Here is a 26,068-nt window from a genome sequence, read left to right on the forward strand (position 1 = left end):
CTGCTTATTCTTCTTCTACAAGTTGTTGCAAGTTCTGTGCATTCTTCTTTTACTGAAGGTGAAAACAGTGTTGCTAATAAGTGATTTTATTCTGTGTCTGAATAGCAAAAATCTCACATTGTCACCAGAAGAAAATGAACATTCACAACTTTATTTATACATCTAAAGTAATCACAGTAATACCAAGTATTACAAATTTACCGACCACATAGCTGATTTTTAAATTTAAATGTACATTATTATAATATGGATATTGCAATATTAGAAGAAATAATATAATGTCTTTTAAATATTCCAATATTTTACTTTTTTTAAAAAAAACTGTAATCGTAGCATATTATTTCTAGAAAATACTTTCCAGAAAGCAATGCAGGCAAATGAATACAAATTTTATTTGGTTTTTACAAACCTACTGCTTGAAGAAACTCATTGTCAGCTCTATGACATTTTATTCTGATGGTCTAGAACAATGCAATTGTTCCAGAGCATCAGTCTCTGCAGAGTCTTGCTCACTTGGAACATGGTGCAGAGCAGCAGTTGGGGTTGAGTTTCTTGTTACATTAGAACTGAGTGCAGAACAGAACTCAAGAGCCAGCTTGATGATCACATTTGAACAAAGTGTGGAAAAGAATGGTGGGAAAAATGATGAAGCAGAAAAGTGGTGTACTCAGCTGGGAGTGACACAACTGTCCTAGAGAATGTGTAACATTCACAGCTCCTGGGCCTTCAAACCTATCTGTAACTATGCACAGAGCAGCATCCTTTGAGTTTTGTAATATCTGTCGTTGCCTCTAGCTCCTGCTTCCTAAGTATTCTGCATCAGAGTTTTTCACCTGTTGTTTTTCTTGCACACATGACTTTTAAGCCCATGTTCTTCTCCAGGTCAGGCTTATAAGCATAATGCCTGATTCCAAAGGTGTACTGACTCTTTTAATTTCATTACCTTATTAAGTAGCTAGGCATGTCTTCTCTAAATCTCATTATTAAATCCTGTAAATGTCTTACTCTCTAATTAGGGTGCTCGAGTGGCAGTAACATCCTCTAATGTTCACTGTGTTGGGTGCCTCTGGGCAGAGCTGGGTGTCCTCACATAGCATTCTAAACTGGAAATGTCCAGAAGTCACAGCAGGCTGGGAAGAAAAGAACTTATTTGGGGCTGAAATATCTCTCCTTAACAGCTGTTTCAAATAATAAGAAGTTAACAGTATCTTGTGATTATCAGGGAGCCCAGGTGAATCTGCTTCTGTAGATATTTGTCCTCATTGCAATATAGAAGCAGGTTTGTCAGCAACACCTGTGCCCTTTATTTGCATTCCCTTCTTGGTTTTAATGGCATGTCTGTTAACACATAGGATAAACCAAAACATTTAACTCGGGATAAAAAAGAAGCATCTGAAAAAAATGCAACTTAATTCTTCTGCATCCCCTTACTCTACAATCAGAGTGGTTGGAGTTGCTTTTGCTGATGCCTGCCTGGGCTGTGCTGTGGCTTGGAGCAGGCGTTGCAGCTTCTGAAAGCTCCTGAGAGGTGGGTGGATGGGCTGAAGAGTCATGAAATATAAGCAGCTGTTATATTAAATCACTTATTCTATAGTGAGATTTCTGCTTTCTCAGATTGCATGTTATCTGCAAGGCTGTTGTCACTGGTCTCCTAGACCTTTTTACATTATTAGGGAGCAGGATAACTTTATGCAGGCAGAAAACATGTTGGGTTGCCTCTTTCCTATGTCCCCTTTGCATATACTCTGTGTCTGCTACAGCTCACCCTGCTGGCTTGTAGCTGTGATGCTCTGTCAGGACTCTGACAGTCCAACATTCTATGCTGTACAGCAGAGGAAGAGGGCAATATTATATAATATATATAAAATTGTGTGTTTTATACATATACATATACATATACATATACATACATATATATATATATATAGATGGAGCCCATCCAAATAATAATTGAGGGCCTCTGCCCACAAGAGTGAGCCTTGTGATGTCTTTCAACCCTTAGTTTTAAATTATAGTATATATTTATAGAAAGCAGCTCCCCTGCAGATCTGCTTGGACATCTTTCCCCTTCCAAGTCCACTGCCTCAGCACGGTGACTCCACGTAGTCGTTCTCCAGGCCCCGGCGGAACCGCGCGGTCAGGGTGCGGCTGATGACGATGACCCTGGGTGCCATGCAGTCCTCACGCCTGTGGAGGATGTTCCATATGAGAATGGCAGCTGCCAGGGTGGCCAAAAGACATGCTCCAATGTTCAGGTAGCAGGACCAGGAGAGGTTGGTGTATGGGCCGATGCGGTAGAAAGTCACCAATCCAATAACCAGAACAAAACCTGCAAGGAGAATGGGAGGGTTATTTTGATTGAGTTATCCTCTTGACTTTGTGTAGTGGTAAGAGATGCCCTGGGCCAACCTTCGTGAGTCTGTGGAGCCTCTCCCACCCCTATTATGCTCTGTTCTGGGAAGTGGGTTTCAGCATGATGGTATCTGCAAAGACTGAGTGCCTGAAATAGTGTCTCAGTCTTAGCTTTCAATCTGTTCATTCTTATTGTGTTGTATCAAGTCTCTTTCTAGAAAGAGTATTAGTAAGGCAGTGAAAATGGAAAAGACAAATTACATATAGATAAAAAATTTTTGAATTGAGGGAAATTAAATACACATAGGAGGAAAAAAATCACTACTTAAGTAGCTGTGACACTTCTGCTGTTCTGAGAGTCAGTAAGATGAAGGCTGAGTGCCCCTCCTATTAAAAACAAGCAATGAATGAGTATGAATTCTGAAGATGTTTTGCATCCTCAGTTCTCTTGAACTCAGTTCTCTAAATAGTTCTCACTACTTAGAAAGTGGCTTGCTACACGTTTTCCTGAGGTAGCACTGTCTCACAGACAGCATGTACCAGAGGGGTTTTGAAGTGAAGCATCTTCCAAAGGATATGGGAGGAGGAAATGAGTTCTAAGAGGAGGAAGAGTTCTTTCCTGCTCTTTCACCACTCTGCAGTAGCCTTTGCTGTAAAAGTCAAACATATTCTGGATACTCTCCTTGATTTTTATTTTTTTTTTTCAGTAAGTAGTTCAATTGTAGCTATTGAATGGTTCAGCTCAGCTGTAAATGAACAAGTTTCATCTGGGAAAAATGTGGCCACATGGAGCACACTGACTTTACTGAGCTGCAGAAATTACTGATCTCCACAACGTTTGCACTCAGAGATGGAGCCTGCAGGCTGACTTAGGAACCATTTCAGCATTAGCCAAGTCAAAGATGGCATCTCAATACACTGATGGTCACTTCTCTAAGTATACATGTTTGAAAATTGCTTCTTGACTCCTATTCAAAAAACAATAGTACCATAGCTGAGGTAGAAGAATTGTGAAGTTGTGCTTTTGACAAATTAGGCTGAAATTTTCAGTTTTCTCTTTTTTCCCATAGTCACTGTTGGATGACACACTTCATATCAGATTATCTACGCTTTTAAAAATCCTGTCCCCTTGAAGCCAGGCAGATGTTACCTACATCCTTGGATGGACTGTTGAAGGCCTTTCTTCATCTGGTTTTGAAGGAGTTATTTTTTGTGTACAGTTATACTTAGCTCATCACCCCATCACCATGTGAAAGTGGGAATCTTCTCTCCCTTTGCATTCAGAATCCTCACTGAAGGTTGCACGTGGTTATTCAGCATTCACAGGACACTACTATTGTTCCCAGAGCCTCAGTTAATTGTGCTTTTACTTTTCTATGATGTTTCCTTGAATTGCCTTTGGATTCTCATGACTTTGCTGTTTAGTGTTATCTAGGTCTTGTATGACTGTAATCTATTTCTTTATTGTTAGCATTAAGAGCATAAGAAGAGATAGCAAGAGAGCTGGGAAACAAAATCCTTTTCCCTCATTTCCAGTGTCATTTTCTGTGTTCAGTTTGTCCTAAGGCACAGGGCAGACAGGAGAGGGGGAGAACAGATCCTGTCTTGTGGAATACATCAGTTTTATTAAACTCTCCTCTGAGATGGCTCAGTTTCCCACCTGTGGCACCAAGATAATAAATACCATCTTATATACTTTTGTATTTGGTTTTGGATTTCAGATCTTTTAGAGCAGAGCATGTTCTAGTTGTCCTGTCCCTATACAGTATTTGTATCTTTACATCTACATTTGAAGTTTTTAGGTCTTGTAATACAGATAAACACTGCTTTGCTCTTCCACAGGTTGTAGCCCATTTTTAAAAGGATGGTAGATAGCAATTTTTTCATAAAGGTAGGAAATTAAATTGTGAATTTGCTGCTTTTCCTTCTGGTTTGAAATTTGCAGGAAGGGAGGGTGTTGAGGTACAAATGAAGAGAACCAGCTTATTGATGAGTCTGGCAAGTGACAAAACCATGTGGTCAGTTTTCAGTTTTCCTTTCAGACCTCTTTTCCAGTTCACACTCACTTTCACAGGGAATCCAAAAAGCATTAAATCAATTAAAAAAAAAAACATGAAGCAAATCATAAACCCTTGAGCAGGAGGAAGAGCTTTGAACCTAAGCTGTTTGTACCAGTGACATTTCCATGTACCTTTAAAGGACCAGAATCCATTTCCACTGTCCTGCACTGCTTGAGGCTCTCTTGGCAGAAGGAGCTGGATTCAGGAGCACCAGTCTTGCATCCAGTTAACTGGATGATTAGCACTTCTAGTTTGCTTACTGAAATGAGATCTGCTTGTGCAAACTGCTGGGAAAAACCTTTAGGTTTTCTAGTGTGTGTGCTGGACTCCTCTGGGCAGGAGTTTTGCCCCATTCTTCCCTTGTTCAGCCCAGGCAAGCAGCAGTGGTCTGTACATTTTCCTTTAGGCACAATAGAAGTAAAAAAACCTCTGTAGGAATAGTTCTTCCAACATTGAAACTTTTTTTCCCCAAATATGCATCCTTTAATTAAATTAATTAGTTTTTCTCTCTTGCTTAGGTTATCACTAATAGCCAAGTACTGTCTTAGATGGCTGCAGGCCTCCATGCTAAACCAGCCACCTTCATGAACCCCCTCCCATCCCATGAAGCAATTATCTACCAGGAAAAGGCACTAAGGCTTCCTTACAGGGCTCAAAATAAAACCAGCTATGCTAGCAAGATGATTTCCCTTCACAGGCCCTTGGCCTGAACCCTGCTCTGCTGAGCAGCCAGTGGTGCAGGAGGCTCTCTCTGCTTTTGCAGCTCTGGGCCAAGGGGAGCTGGGAGATAATGGGTTTGAGAGTTGCCCAGCTTGGCAGATAGCAGGAGTGACTCACTGGAGTTCTTGAGTGAAAAACATGGGATCTGTTTAGAATGCTTTGCTGCAGGCTAGACAGGAACTGACATTTAAGAAGAGAGAAAAACATGACAGAGGTGGGTGAGCTGGAAGCACCTTACTGCAGGGAGTTTCCACAATTAGTTTTGCAGTTCTGCCAGTGTAAGCGAGCTCTGGAATATAAATGTCACAGAGAACATTTTTCCAGCATACTTATTTCATACTAGCTTGATCTGCTGCTGGATTTATAAATGTAGGAAATCAAGAGCAAATGGTGAAGAAATCATATTGATCCAAAAAGACTGAACTTGCCTGAGACAATACTGAAATTTTGACAAATGCTGTGGTGTGGACAACCCCCTCCAAAGTTTGCTCAGAGAGATTTTGTCTGGAATAGCTTAATCAAAAGTAGACTTCTTAAGGCAGTGTTCCAATATGCTACTTGTGGTTTCCTTGCCCTTCAAGTGGTCTTGTCCACCAGCCAAGAGTGGAGATGTAGTATTTAAGAGCAAGTCTAAATGATGGGGCAAATACATTCCATTCACTTATTTGTGCCAGTCTGGCCCTTCTCCTTCAGTGTTTCCTTCTTCTAAGGCAAAATAGATTTAATAATTTTTTTTTCACTTATTCCTCTGTTATATGGATGAGAAGTGGTATCTTCCTGCTTAGGATGAAAATTTACAAATAACTCCATGTGTACCATTTGATTGCAAATCCTAGTGTAGTGACACAGTAATAGTTTCTGTAAGGAAAGAGAATGAAGCTGAGGTTTGACTGATGTTTTATTTTTACTAAGATAGCTAAAGCAGAGTATTTTCATGATATTGGTATCTCCTGCTTTGCTTATTGTCTTCACTGTGGCTTTAGCATTAGGAAACATTTGACAACATTTTCATTTGTTGTCTTTGAATGTTGTTTGAATATGCAATTAGTGTATCACTTTTGTGAGAATTTACTGTAGGAAAAACTGTGTAATACTGAGAACTCAGATGCAAATGTACCAGTAGGGAATTCAGCAGTGTATTTTGAACAGTTAGAAGTACACCTATAAAAATGTCCCCTGTATAAAGAGTAGCTTCTGTCTCCAGGCCTGAAAGTGGCTTTTAACTTTTTAAACAGGCATTTGTAACACTGAGCAATAATTGGATTTAGTTTTAGTATTCCAGTAGAATATCTGGATGGAGAAAGTTGGCTTCCCAGACTTATTTCCCATAGGTAACTATTAAAAATAACCAGAAATTTGCTCTACTTGCCACCAGTCTTGCCCTTTTCATTTACAACATGAGGATGGCTGCAGATGGGAAATATTTCTTTAAATCTAGTTGTGAAATAGGCATTTTCATCTGGTTTCTGTCTTGTAGCAATGACAAGACTTCCAGATGCACAGCTGAATTTCTCTTAATTAGTTTCATTACGTACATGATCAGTGCCAGGTCATTTGATTCATAGAATTTTCAGGGTTGGAAGGGACCTTTAAGATCATCTGGTTCCAGCCAAGCTAGAAAGAGAATTCCAAGATTGTGTATTGTCTAAAGTCTGCACAGAGGCCACATCTTTACTAAATGTCGTGATGAGATTACTTCAAGTACTTTATTTTCCCAGAGAGCTGCTGTTTATCTCTAGTTGTTTCCCATCCGCAGCAAAACAAACCTGGCTGGGGGGGCTTTTCCGCTGGGGAAGGAAGCAGATAACGAAATCACTGGGAAGAGTTTTGCTTGGGACAGTGTTGCCTGTGCCAGTGGGGGTGGGTTAGAGCAGAATGTTACTTTTTGAACTTCACATTTCAGATCTGGATGCTGAGTTTCCTGTTTGACTGTAGCTGGCTGCAAGCCAACTGCAGATTTTGAACATTTTAAAAAGAACTCTCCTGGTCACTTTTTAACTTCTGTGATGGTTTGGTGTTGGTTTGTTGCTTGTTTGGGTTTTTTTCAGGCATCCCTCGATTCATATCCCTCCTATTTATTTAGTGTATGGATGGTGTGCTTGGTCTGATGGTTTTTTCTGGGTCAGTAGGAAATCTGTATTGCGAGTTATAATCCTCCTCTTTACAGCTTGTCCTGTAGGATGACTTCTTGCTGCCAGGAATAGGAAGAAGGAAAACACAGCAGCCAGGCTGTTGTTTGGAACTGACAACCCTTGCTTGTGCAGCAAAATTGCAAACAGAGGGAAATTTTTTACCCTCTTTTTTCTCTAGGTATCCCATAAAGTTTTACAGGCAGTGCTTTAGCTGCAGTGAGTCACAAGGCTTGAATACAAGCTGGTAGGAGCTCAGCTGTATCAAAGGGAGATAGATTCCCAAAGTGGAATTGCTACAGGGCTTAAGTAAATGGTTAGCCAGCTTACTCCTTTGGCTCTGTCAGCTTGGCCCCAGGGAGCTGTTACTGTGGAAGGCAAATGTAATATCTGTGAGCTTTCCTTGTAGCACCAGGCTGGAAGCTGTCAACATGTGCTTGCTTTGGTTTATAACCCCACAGACACTTCAGTAGCTGTGGAGTTTTCAGTTGTACACTGTTGTGTGCACACAAAAAAAGTCTTTCCAAGGATTTTGGTAGCATCTCTTAGAATTAAACAAGCTACAAATGCTTGTCTTAGATCCTCTTGCCCTTCACTTATCACTGTTGAATTATAATGGCTTTCCACTGGGGATGTTGTCCCTCTTTGCCTGTAACCTGGTGAAGCTGGGAAATTTAGTCAATATAAGGCAGTGAATTCTACTTGATGTTAGTTGGAAGTCTTCAAAGGGAGGAGCAGAGCAGTGTTTAAAAGATTTAGATCTACTGGTGGTGAACTGGCTTTTCTTGGTTACCTTTTGGAGATTTTCTTAGAAATTATACCAGGTCCTTGAACTGAAGGTTGAAAACCATTCCTGATGAATTAGACAATTTTTGTTGGGCTTAAATAAAGATAAATGTGCAGAATTCCACACTGAAAGTCAGCTGCAAACACTGCAGCTCAGTTCAGAACCTTATTAGGAGACATCAATTTATATAATTTTCATGATATATATTCACAAGGAATACAAGCAGATCTCCCTGCTGCAGTCATGCCAGTTGAAGGGTTGAACTTGGTTCTTGTAAGCTATCACCCTCCCCAGTTTGACATTTCAGTCAAAAGAAGTATGATAGGCTTCCATATTTTAAGATTTTTGCAGATGTGGTTACTACAAAAAAAAGATTGTTTTGTTTTTGTTTTTTTCGTGAGGTTTGCAGTTCACATAAGGAACAAGGAAGCTTGGCAGTAAGGTGGAATGAAAATGAGAAATAATGAAAAAAATTAGTATAAATCAAGCAGTCAAGTTCTCTCTTTTTGTTATGGTTATTTACAGTGTCTCATTTATTTGCTTCCTTTTCAGGAAGTATTAGGTTTACAGCTCCATAGATTTCATCTTAGAACAGATCTGCCTTGAGGGTGTTGTGAAGTAAAAAGGTGGAAGGAAGTAATACAGAAATCAGAGTCATCTTGCTGGCTTGAATATCTTCAGCTGTATTCTCCAATGGCTGCTTTGCATTAAGATTCTGTTCTGCATTAAGATTTTCTGGATATCAACCAATCTGAGTTTGTAGAACTCAGAAAGAAGAGAGAAGGTAAATGGTCTAGCAATTCTGATTTGGGTTTAATAACACAGAAATGAGAGTATGTGTGAGCTCAGGTTTCCTGTGATGTATTAGGGGTCTGGAATGAAATACACAGTCAGCAGAAAACAGTAGGAAAAGCTGGAATGCAGTGCTTGAAATTTGAGAGGTGAGATTGTAATTTGTTTGCCTGTAAATGACAGGCTTGGTAGGAATACAAAGCTTCATCTTCAGGATATTAAGTATTAGAGTAGTTTAATGCTGAAAATGGGACTGGCAAGAGTATTAATTGTTATGGTTCAGGTTTATTGCGATCTTGGACTTTCAGAAACTAGGTTGAGGTCCAGCATAAGGGAGTATTTAATCCCAAATCTTCTTCATTACATGTCTAACGTTTGACTCTAAAGTCTCTGATAATCACCATTGGGATCAGAGACTTGACTATGCTCCCTTAAGGTCTGATCCAGTCTGGCAAGTTTCTGCTTGCAGTAGCTTCATATTCTCTCAAGTGCTCTTTATTCCTGGTCCTATTAGTATGGGTTTCCCTTTCCAACTGCTCTGCTGTCAGCTCTGTTCCTCAGAGCTGAATATAGGAATTCAGCACAATGAGTTTGTAACAGTTCCTTGGAAAAAACCAGAAACCCCTAAACCCTCTGGAGGGAAATTTCAGAGTATTGACATGAAACTCTGCATACAGCGCTGGTTCCATTTTCACCACATGCTTTCTCCAAAGCAAACAGCTCACTTTCCTGTTCTCTGGGAGGTGTGAGGTTGTGGAGCTTTGTAGCTGTGTGAGTCCCCTTGCTGTCCCATGGGCAATGCTGCTTCCTCTCTTCTTTCCTTCCTCTTTGCTTCCCAGGGCTTTATTTTCTGTCAGAGGTCCATCCTTTTCGAATGACTCTCAAATGCTTGTGCAGGTGGCAGAAGTGAAAAAGTGGTGATTCCAGAGCCATGGCGAGCTCTGATGGGATCAGAGGTGGTTGATTTCAACTTCTGATAGGGTTTGGAAGATAATACTTGGTACACTTAGTTTTCTAAAGCAAAAAGGACTTTTGTTCAGACCTCAAGGAACTAATGAAACCCACACATAGTGTTGCAGTGGGTAAACTCTGACTAAAAATAAGTAAACTGTAGGTAGACTTGGTGATTTTGAGTCATGCACTCAAGTCTTCCTCCATAATATTAGATTTCATTCTGCCAGTGACCATTTTGGTTCTCTTCTGCACTTGATAGATGAGAGGCTGCTGTCTCAAAGTGGAAGCTCAGGGGCTATTATGTGCTGCTTATAGGATAAGGTATGTCCACTTCCTCCTGTTCAATATGGAAATCTTGGTCTCTAGATGAAGCAGCAATCTTTGATCAGGCAAAGAGATTCTGGACTTGCTCACAGTTTGAAGAAGTGTTTTGCCTTCTACCAAAGACATTTCAGCCATAAAATAAAATATAAAATACTGTCACCTGGGCCCAATGCAGAGAATTTGGTGGATGGGGCTGATTTTTCTGGGCATTTTGAGTGGCTCAGCATTACATGGCACAGGCTGGGTTCTGTGAACAAGGAAACAGCCTTTTTTGTCAGTGCAAGTGTACTCTGAATGCCTGTACTGTGACCACAAGCTACCCAGGTAATCAGTGGCTGATGTACAACTGTCCTGGAAAACTAGGGAGGTCTCTAAGAAGTCTTATTTGATATTACGATAATGGCAGATATGATGACTCTTCTTTTTCCAAAAGTATACATTCCAGAAAACTTCAGCTGGTTGTTCTGGGTTATAAGGGAGAAATTTGCTTAAACAGCAAACTTCTTTGAAGATAATTTTTTTCAAGGCAGAAAAACCATCTGATGAGGGGGCAGGAGAGTGAGGTATAACTGCAAAGGAAGATGGTGAAGGGGAGCAGGGGGATCTGATGAAGTTGTTGCATTATCTCTGAAGATGAGAAAGGTTTGATTCCTAGAGCATGATGTCTGTAGCTGTCAGGAACTGCCAGATCTATCTCTTCACACCTTTTGAACGCCCACAGGCAGGCAAACTCCTTGATTCAAAAGCTTCTTTGGCCATTCTCATTAGTGTTTTGTTAATCATTCTGACTCTGGCTTCCCTCCCCTCTCCCCTCCCAGCACTGGGGATTTCAAGGTTCAGCTTGCATAACAGGTAATAGCAGGCATTTCCTTCTCCTGTGTCGGGATATCCTGGCGCCCTTCAGTCTCTCTCTGACTGTGTTTAAAACAGACTCCAGCACAGGAAAAAAAAAAAAAGGAAAAAAAAAAAAGTTCAATCTAAAATTAGCTGCCTTGATAGAAGAAAGGCACACGGCTGTCCACTGTGCTGTTTGTCAATGAAAGAGCACATCTAAACAGGGCTAGAATGCATTTCCTCCCTGGGAAAAACAGCTATGTGGAGTTTTGGGAAGAATGAGAAGGAGTGAGAATGAAGCAAGCATCACTGATCATCAGAGAGATCTGTCCAGAAGGTATCCTCAGTCACACATGGGGTACAGGATGAGGCTGTGGGTAACTCTTGTCATGGCAAGGCTGTGTCTCTCTCTCCTGATAGTTCTGACTGGTGCCTCAGGGTCTTGCTGCACCTGGAAGTCAGGTCAGGTGCTTGGAGAGTTACTCAACCTTTCCAGTCTCCTCCTCTTGTTCAGATTTCAGCTTCCTCATCCTTAGTGGGTGTGTGTTGCTGTGAGGACCGTATCTAAGAGACCCAGGTTAGATTCTAGTCCTGCAGCAGTGTAAACCTGAGGTCTCAGTAGGTTTATACCATTCTAGATGTTCTGAGGTTTTAAAGTTGAAATTAAATTTTAAAGTAAAACTATGTTACTATATTATAACCTGCTTCTTACATTCATAATGATGTATTATTAATCTGATCTTGTAAGCAACCTCAATGGTATATTCCATGTATATGGATATTTTATAGGGTTGGACTCTTGGTGTAACAAATGCCAAGTGATTTATTTTATGTAGTAAAGAAAGGTATTATTATTGTAAAATATTTACAGTTTGTTACCACTGCTGTCAGTATGGAATTATGATAAAACCATTTCCTTCTTTCCTCATTCATTTCTGTACATAGTCCATTCCATGTGGGAATTTTACTTACAGCAGTCAGTGTTATGAACTGGCTACAGCTTTCTTTGCTAGTTGGCAGACCTAGCTGTCAAAATCCAGCTCATGGTCACTGAGTAAAATTCAGTTTGCTAAAAGCAAATGATCATGCTTCATCAAGACTTCAAAAACTTTCTTGGCCTTTCTGCTCTGCTTTCAAACAGTTCCTTTGGTGTATTTGGTTCCCATTGTTTAATGGTGGGATTACATTGCATCCAGTTTATTTCTTTCATGTTTGCCTTCCTGGTTTTATAGGAATTAATAAAGGCTTGGTTTTGTTGGTTGGCAGAAGACTCATTTTGATATCAAGAATGAAACTTCTATTCCTATACTGCAGAATCTCATGGGAAGAGCATTTAAGAGACAATGAGCCTACTTTTAGATTTAGGCCTTTTCACTGTTCTTTGTCCCTTGAAAGATTTATAAAGTATTCTTTTCCACCTAGACTGAATGGAGACTGTTTTTCTATGAGTAAAAAATAGTAGACTTACTGGCAAGTTGGAACAGGGCAGCTATGGCCTCCTCCCACCACTGGGTATCCTGAGAAATGATGGGGAGCTCCATCAGGCCCAGGACGAAGATGAGCTGGCCAGCAGTCAGAGCAACAGTGGCAATGAGGTTACAGGCACGCATCATGTCAAACTGCACTAGGGAAACAGAAAAAGCACAGAGTTAAACAATGTAAAATTGAAAACAAAAAACCCCTCTCTCACCAGATATGTAAAATTTGTCAGTCTCTAGAAAACTATTCTCAGATGCTGTTTCTGCTCCTAGCAGTCCCTTGCTTTTAAATGAATCCCCTGTGGTCTGATGGAGAAAACATTTTCTTTATGATGTATACTGAATCTTCCCTCTAGTTACAGTGTCCCAGATGTGCTGCTGCAGTGCAAAACAAGCTGCTAGTTTCCAGTGGTGGTCTGCTGGAGGTGCCCTATAAAGATGCTCATTGGAATTAGTATCTAGAATTGTTTGGGGCAGCAATGATGTTTGGTTTGCATTTGTGTGACATTAAAATGGAATGTTAAATAGGCTTTCAAGGCTCTAAAATAATAATCATCTCAAAGACATAAAGCAGCCTTTATTTCTTTCTCACCAAGTCCATCTATATTCTTTTAACATTTATTATCTTTTGGATGCACTGGAAAGACCTTTGTATTTCTGTCTGTTTAACAAGGAAAACATTGACAAGGAAGATGTTGATTCTTGGCAGTTCTGAGTAAGGTGTAGCAGTAAATTCACACGTGTAAGTACAAGTTATTTTTAAATAGATATAGATGAGTTTGTATGTATAATAGTGGATGTTGTGGTAGTCTGCTCAGGACAGTCTCAGCGATGACTTGTCACTCTACTCAGTGACTCTACAAGGAATAAAGGGCCATCTCTAGACCAACAGCCTGTGACCTTGAGGATGAATTCACTTTCCCAGACATCCAGTGGACACAAGCAGGTCCAGGAAATATCTGAAGTACACTGAACTCCTTGATGCAGGTACTGGGGGAGCCAGTTAGGACAGGTGCACTCCTAGATTTGTGTGTGTAAGAAGAGAGGGACTTGGAGGCAAAGGGGTGATTGGTGGCTGGCTTGGTCACAGTGACCACAAAGTAGCTGAGTTGCAGATGGCTGGTGACAGGAGAAAAACTGTCAGCAAAACTTCAGCCTTGGATCTGGGGAGGGCAAAGTCTGGGCTGCTGAAGGAGCTGTTAGTAAGGTGCCCTGGGAATCTGCTGATGAAGGTGTTGGGTCCATGAATTCTGGTCACTTTTTAAAAGCCATCTTTTACAAGTGCAGAAGCAGGCAATTCCAAAGTGTTGGAAATCCTGGAAGTGGGGCAGAAGGCCAGCCTGGCTGAGCAGGGATCTGTCAGAGCTTGGGCAGGAAGGTGCACAGACACTGGGAGCAAGGAGAGGGTGCAGATCTGGACACTGAAGGTGTTTATTCCTTTGTGTATATCTGACATCAGTGAAGGAGGGAGGGTAATCCAGAGTAAATCTCTGCTTTATACAGACCTTTGCTTCTTAAGATGAAACTTGGCTGTTGAGAATTGCAAAGGGGTAGACACTGAACAGCTCCAAAACTCTGCTTTAAGCAGCCATTGGTCATCAATATAAAATTCTGTCTCTGTGACTTATTCCTTCTGGAAGCCCATCTTGATTCCAATTTACACTGAGGAGTAGTTAATTCATGGACAGGGGATCCAGCCAAGTCTCCTTTACAGCAGGGGGTACTAGTAAATGAATTCTGTTTGCTTAAAACCCAAACTCCAGGGATGAGACCAATTCAAATTCCTTGTGGTCTTGTTCACTTCCTAGCCCAGATGTATCCATCTGGATTAGAAATGTTGATTTGATTTTGTTGTATTTAAGCAGCAGTTTTGCTCCATGTTAGCAATTTGTCTCTAGCAGAAGTAGGTTAGTCAAATTGGAGAGTAATTTGCAGTGTTGGGGCATAATGAGGAAGGATGAGCTCACTGCAAAAATCAGATCATACTAATTACTTCAAATGTGAGGCTTTCTTCCACTTTTCTGCCTACATATAGGGAAAAAACATAGGTGGGAATTCAGGCTTTTGACTGATTCAAGCCCAGAGCGTGCATCAAGGAAACTAAATGCCTCAAGATATGTCAGTGTTTGTCTAAAACTTCTCTTGAGAAACAGCACCTGGGGGGAACAAAATTTTAGTGCAAACTTAATTCCAGTTTCTGGAACTTCCTGAGTGACAGGTGAAGAGTCCAATGGAAGAGACAGTTCTGACTGGGAACTGTGACAGCACCATTTCTGCCTGTCCTGGAAGCTGCAGGAGCTGACTGTGAGCATCCTGCTAACACTGTCCTTGCTGTGGGATGCAAAATGTGTTGCATCTGAAAATGCTCTTTAAATTTTTTAATAATATGGGCAGGAGTTGGTGATGCTTGGCTGGAGGATGGTCCCATCTGAAGCTACTGCTCAGATGATAAACTGACATGGGTGTGACATGGGTCAGTTTATCCACTTTAAATCTCCTGAGAAATTTTACTTCTTTTTTTGTAATGATTGTTTGGGTGTTGGACAACTGTTTAAGTTGTGTTTAACTTCAGTTTTCTTTTAACAAAAAGTTACACTTTTAGGTATTAATTTTAAAAATTATTCCAACCAACCAGAGTTCTGAGGCTACTTTCTCATAATTGACTTGCTCTTTAAAAATTACTCAGGTAATATTTAGATTAATAATCATTAGTCCTTTTTCACAATCAGTATAAAAAGGCAGACTTTATAGGAGGAATTCAATTGTTGCTATTTTTGTCGTGAAAGGAATTCTTTAAAAAGTACTCTTATTGGTGCTTTTTTCTTTTTATGGGTCTTGGGTTTATTTATTGAATACTTAGTGTATTACTGAGTGTGGATTCAGAGCTGTACCTGGCTGTCTTCCTAAATGCTTGTTCCTAAGTGATTTTTATTCTCAAAAGGAGGTTAAGTGGTTGCATCTCCAAAATAGAGATTTCTACATGATAATGGATGGAACTGGTAATGCTTCTTCTGTTGGAATTGCTTCACTTATTTTTGTAAGAACCCATTTTCATCTGCTTGTAACTTGGCTAGGCTTCATCATCTTGAGCCAGGTGTCTGCAGGCTGAGATCATATTCTGCTGTTGAAATTTAATCAAACTAGGTCAGTAATTAGATTTTACTCTAATTTAATCAAGAGATTCTGGGTACATGGTTTTCCTCTGGAACTTGACATGTTGCTGAGCTGTTACCCTGAAATGAGGGATGCATCCCTGCTGGATTAACATTCCCTCTGGTAAGTAGGCAGACAAGCACAGCTGGCAACTAACTCCTCAGGCAGCCCAGCAGTGCCAGGCATGTTCATCACCTCATGGTTCTGTTGTCACAGAGCAGTGCATATGACACAAATGCATATGTCACAGAGCAAGTGCATATGACACATATGACTACAGTCTTTGCAAGGTGGGCATCCAGCCCCCGTGGTACCGGGCACTTGAGAGCAGAGACCAGAAAGTTTGTTCTGTCCAAGCTCTGTACCCTCACCACATGGCTCTGCTCAACCCCACTTCTCATTCCTGCCCAGTTACTAAACCATTTGGAAATTAATTAACAGCTATACCTGTGCATTAATCTAGAGGTCTGAAACATGCACAGGTTGGGCTTAGTGCATGGCTTTGTATAAAAGTTCTACTTTTCCAGGCTTTTGGAGTAATTTTTAAAAATGCATTATAGGTGTTTCAGCAATGAAAACCTGTATGTTGAAACATTGGGAAAAGCCAGAACAGGACATTTTTGCCTAGATAGACTTCTAGTGTTTTCTTCCTGAGTTTTTTTTAATTCATTGAACATCTAAAACAGGGCTTTACAGAAAAGCTGAAGTGGGACTGTTTGAACCAGCTCTGTTTGACTTATGTCTTGCTGACTCCCATGTAGGGGCTTGGTTTGGTGAAGCTGAGTTCCAACCTGCAGAACCAAATTCCTTGTTAATAAATAATTTTAGAATAAACCCTTTTTTAGAATTCTAAAAAAAAAAAAAAATCTAGGCCAACTTTGGCAACTAAAAGATTGCCAACAAAGATCAGATGTGCAGGAACAGCCTTCTCAGCTGGCATAGAAATCAGATGAAGCTGTGCCTTGAATAGCAAGAGCATTATGAAAATGCAAAGTATAACTTGGCTTCATTTTACAACACAGACAAAGGAGGTTCAGCACTTGCTGTTCAAATCGTTAAATGATAATAATGACAATAAATATAATCTGTAATTATTTACAGTCAGCATCATGTTATGCCTCTCAAACTCTATGCTCTATTTATAACGTATTTGGGAGTTTTGTTTCTTATGTTGATTTAGATTTGTGGTATTTATGTTGTTAACCTCTTGAGCTGCTCTTTGGAGTGTAAATTATTAAATGTTTCCAAGGTAGTTGTGAAGCAAACCAATCAAATGCTGGAAGTATCTTAAGTGCACCTTTGCATGACTGAGACCACAGGAAGATTTAATTAAAGCAAAACCTCATCAATACAGATATATTTTGGTGGTCTTGAATATACACATCCATAAAAATGAGCACGCTACTTTGAAGGACCAGACCTCTTACAGTTCACCTCCATTGTCCTCTACCATTAACTTTGTGATCTTTAAGTGGTTTCACTTAGATATTGGTCATATTGCAGATGTTAGGAGGGGGAATCAGCAGCCTTGTGTTGCCAGCTGTCTGCACTGCCTCCAGCTCTCAGTTAGCAGCCTGAGCAGTTCACCAAGCAACCATGTACACAGTAAAGGTTTGGTCTTTGCTTTATGTGATGGTAGTTCTGTCTTCTCCAAATGCAGTGGGTATTTCCCCTTGACCTATATATATATATGTACTGAATAAGCAGAATGTGTCTAGAGCGTGCTCAGCTGCTTTACTTAGCCTGACTTCCATCCATCAATATTCCAGAGAAATTTTTGGCCAGTGGAAGTCACAGAATCATAGAATGTGAGGTGTTGGAAGGGACCTCTGGAGATCATCCAGTCCAACCCCCCTGCCACAGCAGGGTCACCCAGGGCAGGACACACAGAACACATCCAGGGGGGTTTGGAAAGGCTCCAGAGAAGGAGACTCCACAACCTCTCTGGGCAGGACACAGGCACTCAGGTGAACTGCTACCTCTACCAGCAAATGTCTGCTCCTGTTCCACCACTGAGCAGCAACCTGTCTTAGCCACTCTGTTTTGTAGTGTACAAGTGCCAGCATAATTATACCCTGGGGCTGTTAATTACATATTACTCATACAAAAGCCATCAGAATATAGAAAACCACATTTTCCAAAGTTTTACAGCCTTTTAAAAGAATGTTACCATGACACTGTTGAACTGTGAGGTAAATCACTTGTATATAGAAAAATGTACATGTGTTTATGCATACAGAACAATTTTTTTAGTGTAAGATTACAGCCTTGTTGGCATTGCTATTGGAAAAACTAATTTTCTATTTATTATTCTACAAATGGCATCCAAACTACTACATGTTAACTCTTCTCAGTGATAAAGCAATTTCTTTGTTGAGAAAGTTATTTTTCAGATGTTTCTACATACACGTGCATACATTTTTGTGATTTACCTCCAACTGACAGGTGAGGATTGCTGTAGATAGCACTGAAATTCTCTGATTTCTTACTAGAGAAATTCTTCCAAATGACAAAAATATGAATGCAGAATCAGGCTCATACTGACTTCGTGTGCAATCCATGGAAATGGGAATGTATTTGTCTTAAAAATATGTGCAGCAGATTTTGTTCCTCCTTAGTTTGTCATGGCAGAGCTGCAGAGGTGAGATTTCTTTTAAATGCTTTATAAAGACTCAAACCTGGCCTTTTGCTTAATGTTTGCTCCCAGATTAAATGGTGCACGGATGCTTAATTCCTACATGAATTGAGTCACTGGGTTTCAAAGTTCTCCTTTAAATTTTTAAGGTTGTTTGTTAGAAAATTCTTCTGGGGACTTAAAATCACAGAATATCAGGTTGGAAGGGACCTCAAGAAGCATCTGGTCTAGGCCTCCTAATATCATTGTTTGTATGAGATGTCTTGATCGTGCCATACTTATAACTTGGAAATATTAAAATTTTGCTTTTGTTTGTATAACATTTTGCTTTTGTTTGACATCTGAAACTGCCCCTACTGCTCTGCTATGAATGACCCACCAGTGCCAGCCTTTATAGCACCACCCATCTTCTGACCTGTGCACAGCAAGAGATACAAGTTGGTGTGTTTAAAATGCTGCAGGAGTTTGGTCTGGCTATTGTGTATAGAATATCTTATTTTAAATTCATGAGTGGGAGGCATGATAGAGGCAAGATAGACCATGGCCCCAGTGTTAACTGGGGCAGCAATTCCAGCGATGAAGCTACAGATACACATCAGGGAAGTTTTTCAACAGTCTCATCCTTTTCATAAGTATTTGTCATTACCAAAGTTCTTTCAACTAAAAAAGAATTGCAAGTGAGGTTTAGGCCTTTGTAATAGTCTAGAATTTTCCCGTTTGTGTTTTATGCATGTTTATTAAGAAGTGGGCAAAAAAATGTTGCTGTGTAACTGTTAGAAAATGTGGTATGGTCTTGGTCAGTGTTAGGGCATTTTTTAAGAAGAAATTCCTCTCATATCCCTTTGTTTTATATCCAGAGGGATATAGAAGCATTTTGCTCTTTCTCCCTAGTTCAGACTATGAAAAAAAAATTAACCCTCTCTGAACTCAGTGGTGTTACTAATGCTGCCATCCTTCAGAGGCACTGGAGCTGCTTATGAGCACTGTTAAAATCTCTGTTCTGTCAAGGCATGAACTTTATAGGATTTATTCTGTTAAATTCAGTTCCCTGAAGGATGCAGATAAAGCCCTGTGCTTGATGTCAAGGTGCCCAGTGGAGCAAACCCTTGGCCCGTAGGCTGTGGTACCACTGTCCCAGCTGAGTGCAGACACCCCAGGCACAGCTCTGCTCTAGTTTCTGTATTAATGAGAGCAGGGGCTCACTGTTAATGTTAAGAATAGGGAAAAGATGCACTTTTTTATTGTTCAGCCTTATGATTCTCAGCATTGGCTTAGAGGTTTCATCTTATAAAAAGAAAAAAATCTAACTGTCTTCCCTAAGTAGTATATTATTGTTTTTTTCACCAAGAAGAGCTACGTGCATTAATGCCTATCTCAACTTCACACATTTTTACCAAAACTCAATCTGTTTTTTCCACTCCTGGCACCTCCAGCAAAAGTAACCAGAAGGGAGAAATAACCTGGCATGGCATCTTAATACATTCTTTGGTTGTCTTGTGTTGATTTTTTTAAAATGTTAAGGTATTCAGAGCAACTGTGGTTGGGGTTTAATGAACTGAGCAGGAAGGGATATGCCTGCAGCAGGAACCTAGGAAGGAAGAGTGAGCATCAGATGCCTCAAAGCTTTACACCTGCACTTCAGAATAATTTTTTCCAAGTACATGGTTCTATACAGTGTGCAAACCAGGCAGCACAATGGAGATTACTGCTTTTGGGATGAGAGGATGAGGACATTAAAAATGTCCTTTTATGGTGGACATTAATTCTTTTTGTCCAAAATTAATTTATTTAGGAACCAAAGTTTAGAATCAGATGGTTAACAATCATTTCAGGATACTTTGCTAAGCAATAAACCTCCTGGGGACCATGGACACCATACCAGTTGCAGCCTAGTGTGAGCAAGAGATGGGACTTACGTTTGACGGTGCTGCGTGACTCCTGGAACCCTGCTGACTCCGAGCCCCAGCCCAGGGCTTCACACTCGCGCTCCTCCCCGTGCCCCTGCCTGGCACTGGTGGTGCTTGCACCTCCTCTGGTCTTTTCTGCCAGCCAGCACATCTTCCAGAGCCCCACGCTACGCTTCCGCCCGTCCTCCAGTGTCTGGTATACCCAGTTGGGAGTAAAGGCAGCTGCATTGTTAAGAATAAGTGAGACCAGGGCTACCAACACAGCTGTGGCTACCAGTTTCTGGACAGTCATATCTGACTGTCACTTGCTGCCAGTCTCTATTTGCAGAAGACACCAGGTCCCAGTCAGCTGCAGCACATTGAACTTGGACTTGACAGAGGCAGCTTCGCTATGGTGTTACAAAGGGCTAGAGGACATCACCGTTCATTCTCAAAGTCGATTTCAGAGGTGTTTCTGATGGAGGAAATGAGACTTTTCTGAGGTAGGTAGGTGAATTCCATAAAATAAGAACACAGAGAAGCTTTTTCAGGTCCTTCCCAGCTTTGGCTTATCCACCTTCTTGCACTTTGATGAGTAATGCCAGTCCTGCCATGAACTGGGCGACAGGGAGGTCCATTCCTTGTGCGACAAGGGGAATCCAGAAAGAATCCAGTCTCGAGGCAGGAGAGCCTGAGCTGCTGCAGGGCACAGGGGGATGCTCGCCACAGCCTGTCAAGCGCCGGCTCCTCCAACTCAACCGTGGCCGCTGGGTTGTTTTGGTTTTTTTCTCGGCTGCAAACTTCAGAATATCCCACAACCTGGTACAGATGGCATTCTCTCAAAGCCAAGCCGAACTGGAGGTGAGTGCTCTCATCCCACGGGAGCTCTGCAAGTTTGGAGGATCACGAGGAGTCTGCTCTGCTGTGTCCCTCTCCAAAGACCCGAGCTACGAGTGCCGGGACCGGGGAACAGCCGCTGCGGCGAGGAAAAGGCCCCCCCAGCTCTCCACCGAGAGGAAACGGCTGTTTTTGTGGCTGTTTTTGGTGAGCCTCAGGGCGTAGTCGACTGCAACAAACAGAGCCACTGCCACAGCGGTCAAACATTAACAGGATGTGTTTCCTGAAAGGAAAAGACTATGGAGACTTCTAAAGTTGTACCTCCTCCCCCCGGAGAGCCCCCTCAGCCCTCCTTCCCCCCACGCAGTACGATGCGGGGAGCCAGGGGGCAACGCTGGGGCCTCGGGAAGGGAAAACGAGAAATCCCCAGCCTCAACCCCTCCAAGCACCCGGTCTGCAGAAAGGGCTTGGCTGACGAGATGGATTTCCCAAAGGCACTTTTTTTTTTTTTTTTTTTTTAAAGCAAAGTAATATTGGGGTTAGATGTTGAAGGGTGTGATGACAGCCAGGGAGGGGGTGGAGGGGGGCGGGCCCAGCACTGTGCCCCGTCTGCCATCCTAGAAGGGGGCATGGCAGAGGGATGGAAAACATTGGGGTTCTCAGCCCTATAAACAAAGCCATCCAGGGATGTCTGAGAAGGCAGTTGCAAGTGCTGGGATGTGAATGGAGTTGCAAATTGCTGCGGTGCAGCTGTCCTGGGCTGGCAGAGCCCTGCGTCCCCAGTCCTGGTGTGGCACCAACTGTGGGGGTGCCTCTGAGGAGCTCGGCCACTTCCCTCGGTGCCCACAGCATGGAAAAGCTTCTCCAAGAGGCTTAGTGTAACATCTTGGTTACATCCAGTCCAGAACCAACTACTCCAGCAAGCCAGGCCTGCAGCACGGGTGCTGCAAAAGCTGCAAGAAAAGCAGCTCCAATAAACGGATGAAAGGAGTTGTTGAGGACATTTCAAAGTCTCTGAAGAGGGATGTTTCTAGAGAGATCTTGCAGGACCAGGTCTCCAAAGGGCTATTTGCTGGTTGATGTTTCCATCAGCTGCAGAGCAGGTCCTGAAGGCAGCCACCCCCATGGGTACTGCCTGGCTGCACCTTCTCCTGCTGCTCAGGGCATCATCGCCTCGGCTTGTGCCCTTCCGTGGTCTGAGCCTAGCAAAACTCTGTAGACTGAAAAAAATGTTCTGCTGTGTAGAATTAAATAGTGTGTTGTGAAATGAAGGGGTGACATTCTTGGCAAGAGCCTGGAGAGGAAGTAGTTCCAGGCTGTGGCAGAGGACCAGCCAGTGCAGCTGCACCCACCGCCTGCCCTGAGATGTTGGCACGGGACCTCACATCAGTGTCACTAGTAAAATTAGATTAGAAATGGATTTAATTTTAAATCTGTTCTGTCTTACCAGCTGAATTACCTTGCCTGAAGTCAGCAAAATTGTTCTGACCCAATGTAACTAGTTGGAAATCTTTTGAAACTCAACGTTTTATTCTCTAAAACTCGTTGCTGAGAGAAGTGGAAAATATTCCAGTGGAGTTCAGGTGCCCCTATAATTAGTTTTCAGCTACTGGAATGGAATGTACAAATCTGACTGTGATTTCACCTCTCTTCATTCAATTGTAATCTGTCAATGGATTAACCTCTAGGTACTTTGAGCATCTTTGGTTTATTTTTAATTTTTTTCTCCATGATTGGTCATGTCTATATACAGCTCTGGTTTTAGAAGCTTCACTATAACACACCTGTATTTGCTATTCTTTAAGATATTTCCTGACAATTTCTGTCTTTTTATATTTTATAACCCATGGATTATTTGTCATTATTTTAAGCCTGTGGTTCAGCAGCAAGGCAGATGATGTCCAAATATAGATAATGCTTGCAGAGCTTTACCTTTAGGGCAAATCTCATCCACCCAATACCACAGCTGCTTCTGCCCCATCCTCTTCTTGAGTTCTGTGATTTGTTGAAGTCTGAGCATGTATTTTCAGAAGGGCATAAACTGTTTTCATGTTACATGTAAAAGAAAAAAAAAGCAATTCTTTTTTGTGAAGGCTGAATAAAACAGTCTGATAATCTAATTTAGTCCTATCTCTTCCTACTTCCACACTGAGTCTTTAGTGGGAGAATTTCCTACCTCTTTTTTTAATTCCATCAGCATTATAAATAAATCATATTCCTAAGTCATACTTGTCTTCGACCATCCAAAGGCCCAGGTGATCGAAACACCATGGCATTGGATTGTGGTTTGAGATACTGAATACTTGAGAAATTCTTCATGTTACATCTGCAGCTCCATGCCAGTCAGGGAGTTTGCATTTAAAGCACCTTTACCAGAGGCAAAAAAAGAAATCTCTTTCTCTCTCCCAGATAGCTTCTTGCTGTAGCCAGGTGTGGGTGGGTGCTGAGCTGAGCAGATCTTCAGATCTTCCCATCTCCACTTCACTGCCCCATCACAGGAGGTGCCACAGAGGCAGGTGACCAAGGTGACCTTAGATCAGATGCTTCATGCCACCAGCTATGACGAGGTGGTCATCTCCACAAAGGCTGCATGATTTGAAGTCTGTATTGTCTCTCTGTTGATGGAGCAACTCAGGAGTGTTCCCAAGGCTCTGCTCCCCCTCTGGCTGCCTCTGCTCTTCACCAAGTTTCCAGCTTCAGCTGATGAAGTGCAGATGGAGCTGCTTCCCAGAGTGGAGAAAAGGAGGAGGAGGGGAAGAACAGGAAATTCCCAGAGCATGAGCTGGGGGCAGGGTAAAGCCTCACTTGGCATTTTATTCTGTGTGAGGGGGGTGGGAGGCTGGTCTGGAAAGCAGAGTTCCTGCTGCCAGGTGGGGATGGAAGGACTGATTTGTCTGTCTTGCTACAAAGCTGTTGAGAGACAAACCATGGGTTTGCCTGGAATTCATGTGAGCCTGTTCTGCTCCTCATGGTCCATGTTCCTTAGCCACCCCTACATTATTTTGCCCACCCTTCAAGGGGCAGCATTGCTTCCAGGCAGGCTGGGCTCTTGAGACTGCTCCTCTCCAGACTCTGAGAAACATAGAAACATGATGTTCCCTGGATCCTTCTTGCTTCTAAACTCTTAACGAGTTCTGACTTCTCAAAAATAAGGAATCTTCATCTGAAAGAAGTCAGCATTTCTGTACTGAGTGGTTATGCACAGATCTGTGCTCAGAAGGATCCAGCAGAGAAGTTTGTGTGAGGCCTTTCCAGTTCTGCAGTCCCTGCCCTGTCACTGGTCCAGGGGACTGGGACATGTTGGGGCAGATGAGAGCAGGCTGAGTTTGAACCCCCCTCAGGGTGGACATGAAGTTGTAAGAACTTCAGTGAAGTATCCAGACGTTAATTTTTGCTTTTCTAAACAAGTAAAACCTCTGAATTAGTTGAAATGTGCCCCCTGTTTGTCACCTCTGCTCCTATTTTATTTTCTCCCTAAATTTTATGTCAGTTATTTATGTTGATCCCTACCTGAAAAATTCATACCAGTGGTACTTGCAAATAAAGGATGCTCTAATTGTAAAGGGGATTAGAAAAAGCCTTTTTTCCCTGCCTTCCTCTATGTGTTTGAGAGATGTTGTGTCTCATCTGCTTCCCGGTTAGTCACTTTCCCCTGTTTGTGCAGGGCTTTCCCACAGCAACTGGGAAGAGAAAAACATTTTGATCATGGGAAAACTGGAAGGAGATTTGTTTGCAGATGCAGGACCTGAAGAACATTCCTTTTTTTCCCCCTGATTTTGTAGTTTTGAAAAGTATTTTGTGCTGTGGTGGTGGGAAGCATGTGAACCACACTTCTGAGTCTCATACACTGAAAAATACCCAAAACATTGAATGCTGGTTGTTTCTAGCAGCCAGACATGTTGCCTTTTACTCTGAAGGGCCTTACATGTCAATAGGATCTATGAAAGTCTTTCCTTGTCACTCCATGTGATGGTCACCTGTGACATCCTTCTGCTGAGACCTGGTGTTTCTGCAGGGCAACATGGACAGTCCCTGTCTCTCTCTTGACAGGGGAGTTTGCAGTGTTGAGTGCAAGCTCTTAGCCCTGAGTTCTCATTGGAAACCTTTTTTTTTTGTTTGTTTTTGTGCCATTTTTTAGGCAAGTTTTGCATGAGACCATGATATTTGGTCACTTGTTCCCTATGCATCATTCCCAGAGCTGAGTGCAGCTCTGACAGCTGTCCCACGTTGGAAGTGTGCAGGACAGCAGCAGGACATTCACTGTGTAAGGTTGATGTGTAAAAGACTTTTTTTCCAAGTCTTAATTTTGATTTATGAGCATGGATATGGGGATATTGTATCTGGCTTTGTGTTGCAGCTACAGCAAGAAGATGGGTGGGTGTAAGGTGTGTGTGCAAACACAGCTGCTCTGGATGGACATGGCTGTAGAACAAACCCTACAGTATTTCCTTGAGGCTGTGGTCATTCAGCTCCAAATTAACCTTATATCTGAGACCTGTTTCTGTCCCTCTTCAGTCTTCCCACAGCAACTGGAATCTCCTGGTTACATCCAGTGTACTGATGGTTTTCCCTTTCCCACTCTTTCGTTGCATCTGACGTGCTCAATACCCAGGCCATAAGGATGACACTGTAACACTTCTCCTTCTTTTTTTTCCCCATTTCCCACAGTGAGGCTGTCTGGGAGAACATGGCTCGCATGTGTGTGAGGACCCAGAGGCTTGATGTTGCCAAAATCTGCCTTGGAAACATGGGACATGCCAGAGGAGTCAAGGCCCTGAGGGATGCTGAGCAGGAACCCGAGCACGAGGCCAGAGTGGCCATGCTGGCTATGCAGCTGGGCATGCTGGTAACCCCCCAACTTCACCTCTCTGGGAATGTTCACCCCATTAGCCAGGCACAAAAAATGGGAAACTGATCTTTGTTTTTTAATTCTGAGATGCAAAAAACCTTGGGAGAGAATAAAACCTCTTGCCAGGTTTCCAGGGAGTGATGAAGTTCTGAGGGGAAAGGCGGTGGATTCCCCCACTTTGGAAAGTTTGAAGTCTCAGCTCGACGAGGTGCTGAGACATCTCATAGAAACAATAATATTAGAAGGGTTGGACCAGGTGGTCCTAGAAGTCCCCTCCA

General features: G+C 42.1%; 2 protein-coding genes across 2 annotated transcripts in view; one reads left to right on the forward strand and one right to left on the reverse strand.

The window, feature by feature from the left end:
* Window positions 1-26,068, forward strand: part of IFT140 (intraflagellar transport 140) — a 56,570-nt gene that overhangs the window by 22,198 nt on the left and 8,304 nt on the right. The window contains exon 19 of the mRNA XM_030460135.1: window positions 25,610-25,787. Within this exon, the coding sequence (XP_030315995.1) occupies window positions 25,610-25,787 (178 nt within the window). The remainder of the gene's footprint in view (window positions 1-25,609; window positions 25,788-26,068) is intronic.
* Window positions 134-21,338, reverse strand: TMEM204 (transmembrane protein 204). The gene is made up of 3 exons (XM_008503027.2): window positions 20,135-21,338; window positions 12,421-12,576; window positions 134-2,329 (listed from the first exon to the last, which is right to left on the reverse strand). Exons 1-3 carry the CDS (start codon window positions 20,415-20,417, stop codon window positions 2,085-2,087), a joined length of 684 nt encoding a protein of 227 aa, XP_008501249.1. The 5' UTR covers window positions 20,418-21,338; the 3' UTR covers window positions 134-2,084.

Source organism: Calypte anna, chromosome 14 (genome assembly GCF_003957555.1).
Source record: "Calypte anna isolate BGI_N300 chromosome 14, bCalAnn1_v1.p, whole genome shotgun sequence".
Taxonomy (NCBI): domain Eukaryota; kingdom Metazoa; phylum Chordata; class Aves; order Apodiformes; family Trochilidae; genus Calypte; species Calypte anna.

Bases quoted from the DNA above. Each gene is read 5' to 3' on its own strand.
- TMEM204 (XM_008503027.2), bottom strand. From the start codon at position 20,417: ATGACTGTCCAGAAACTGGTAGCCACAGCTGTGTTGGTAGCCCTGGTC. The intron at 12,577-20,134 runs GTAAGTCCCATC...CTGTTTCCCTAG, and splicing joins GTCACGCAGCACCGTCAAAC to TGCAGTTTGACATGATGCGT. The intron at 2,330-12,420 runs GTAAGTCTACTA...TTCTCCTTGCAG, and splicing joins TGCCCTGTTCCAACTTGCCA to GTTTTGTTCTGGTTATTGGA.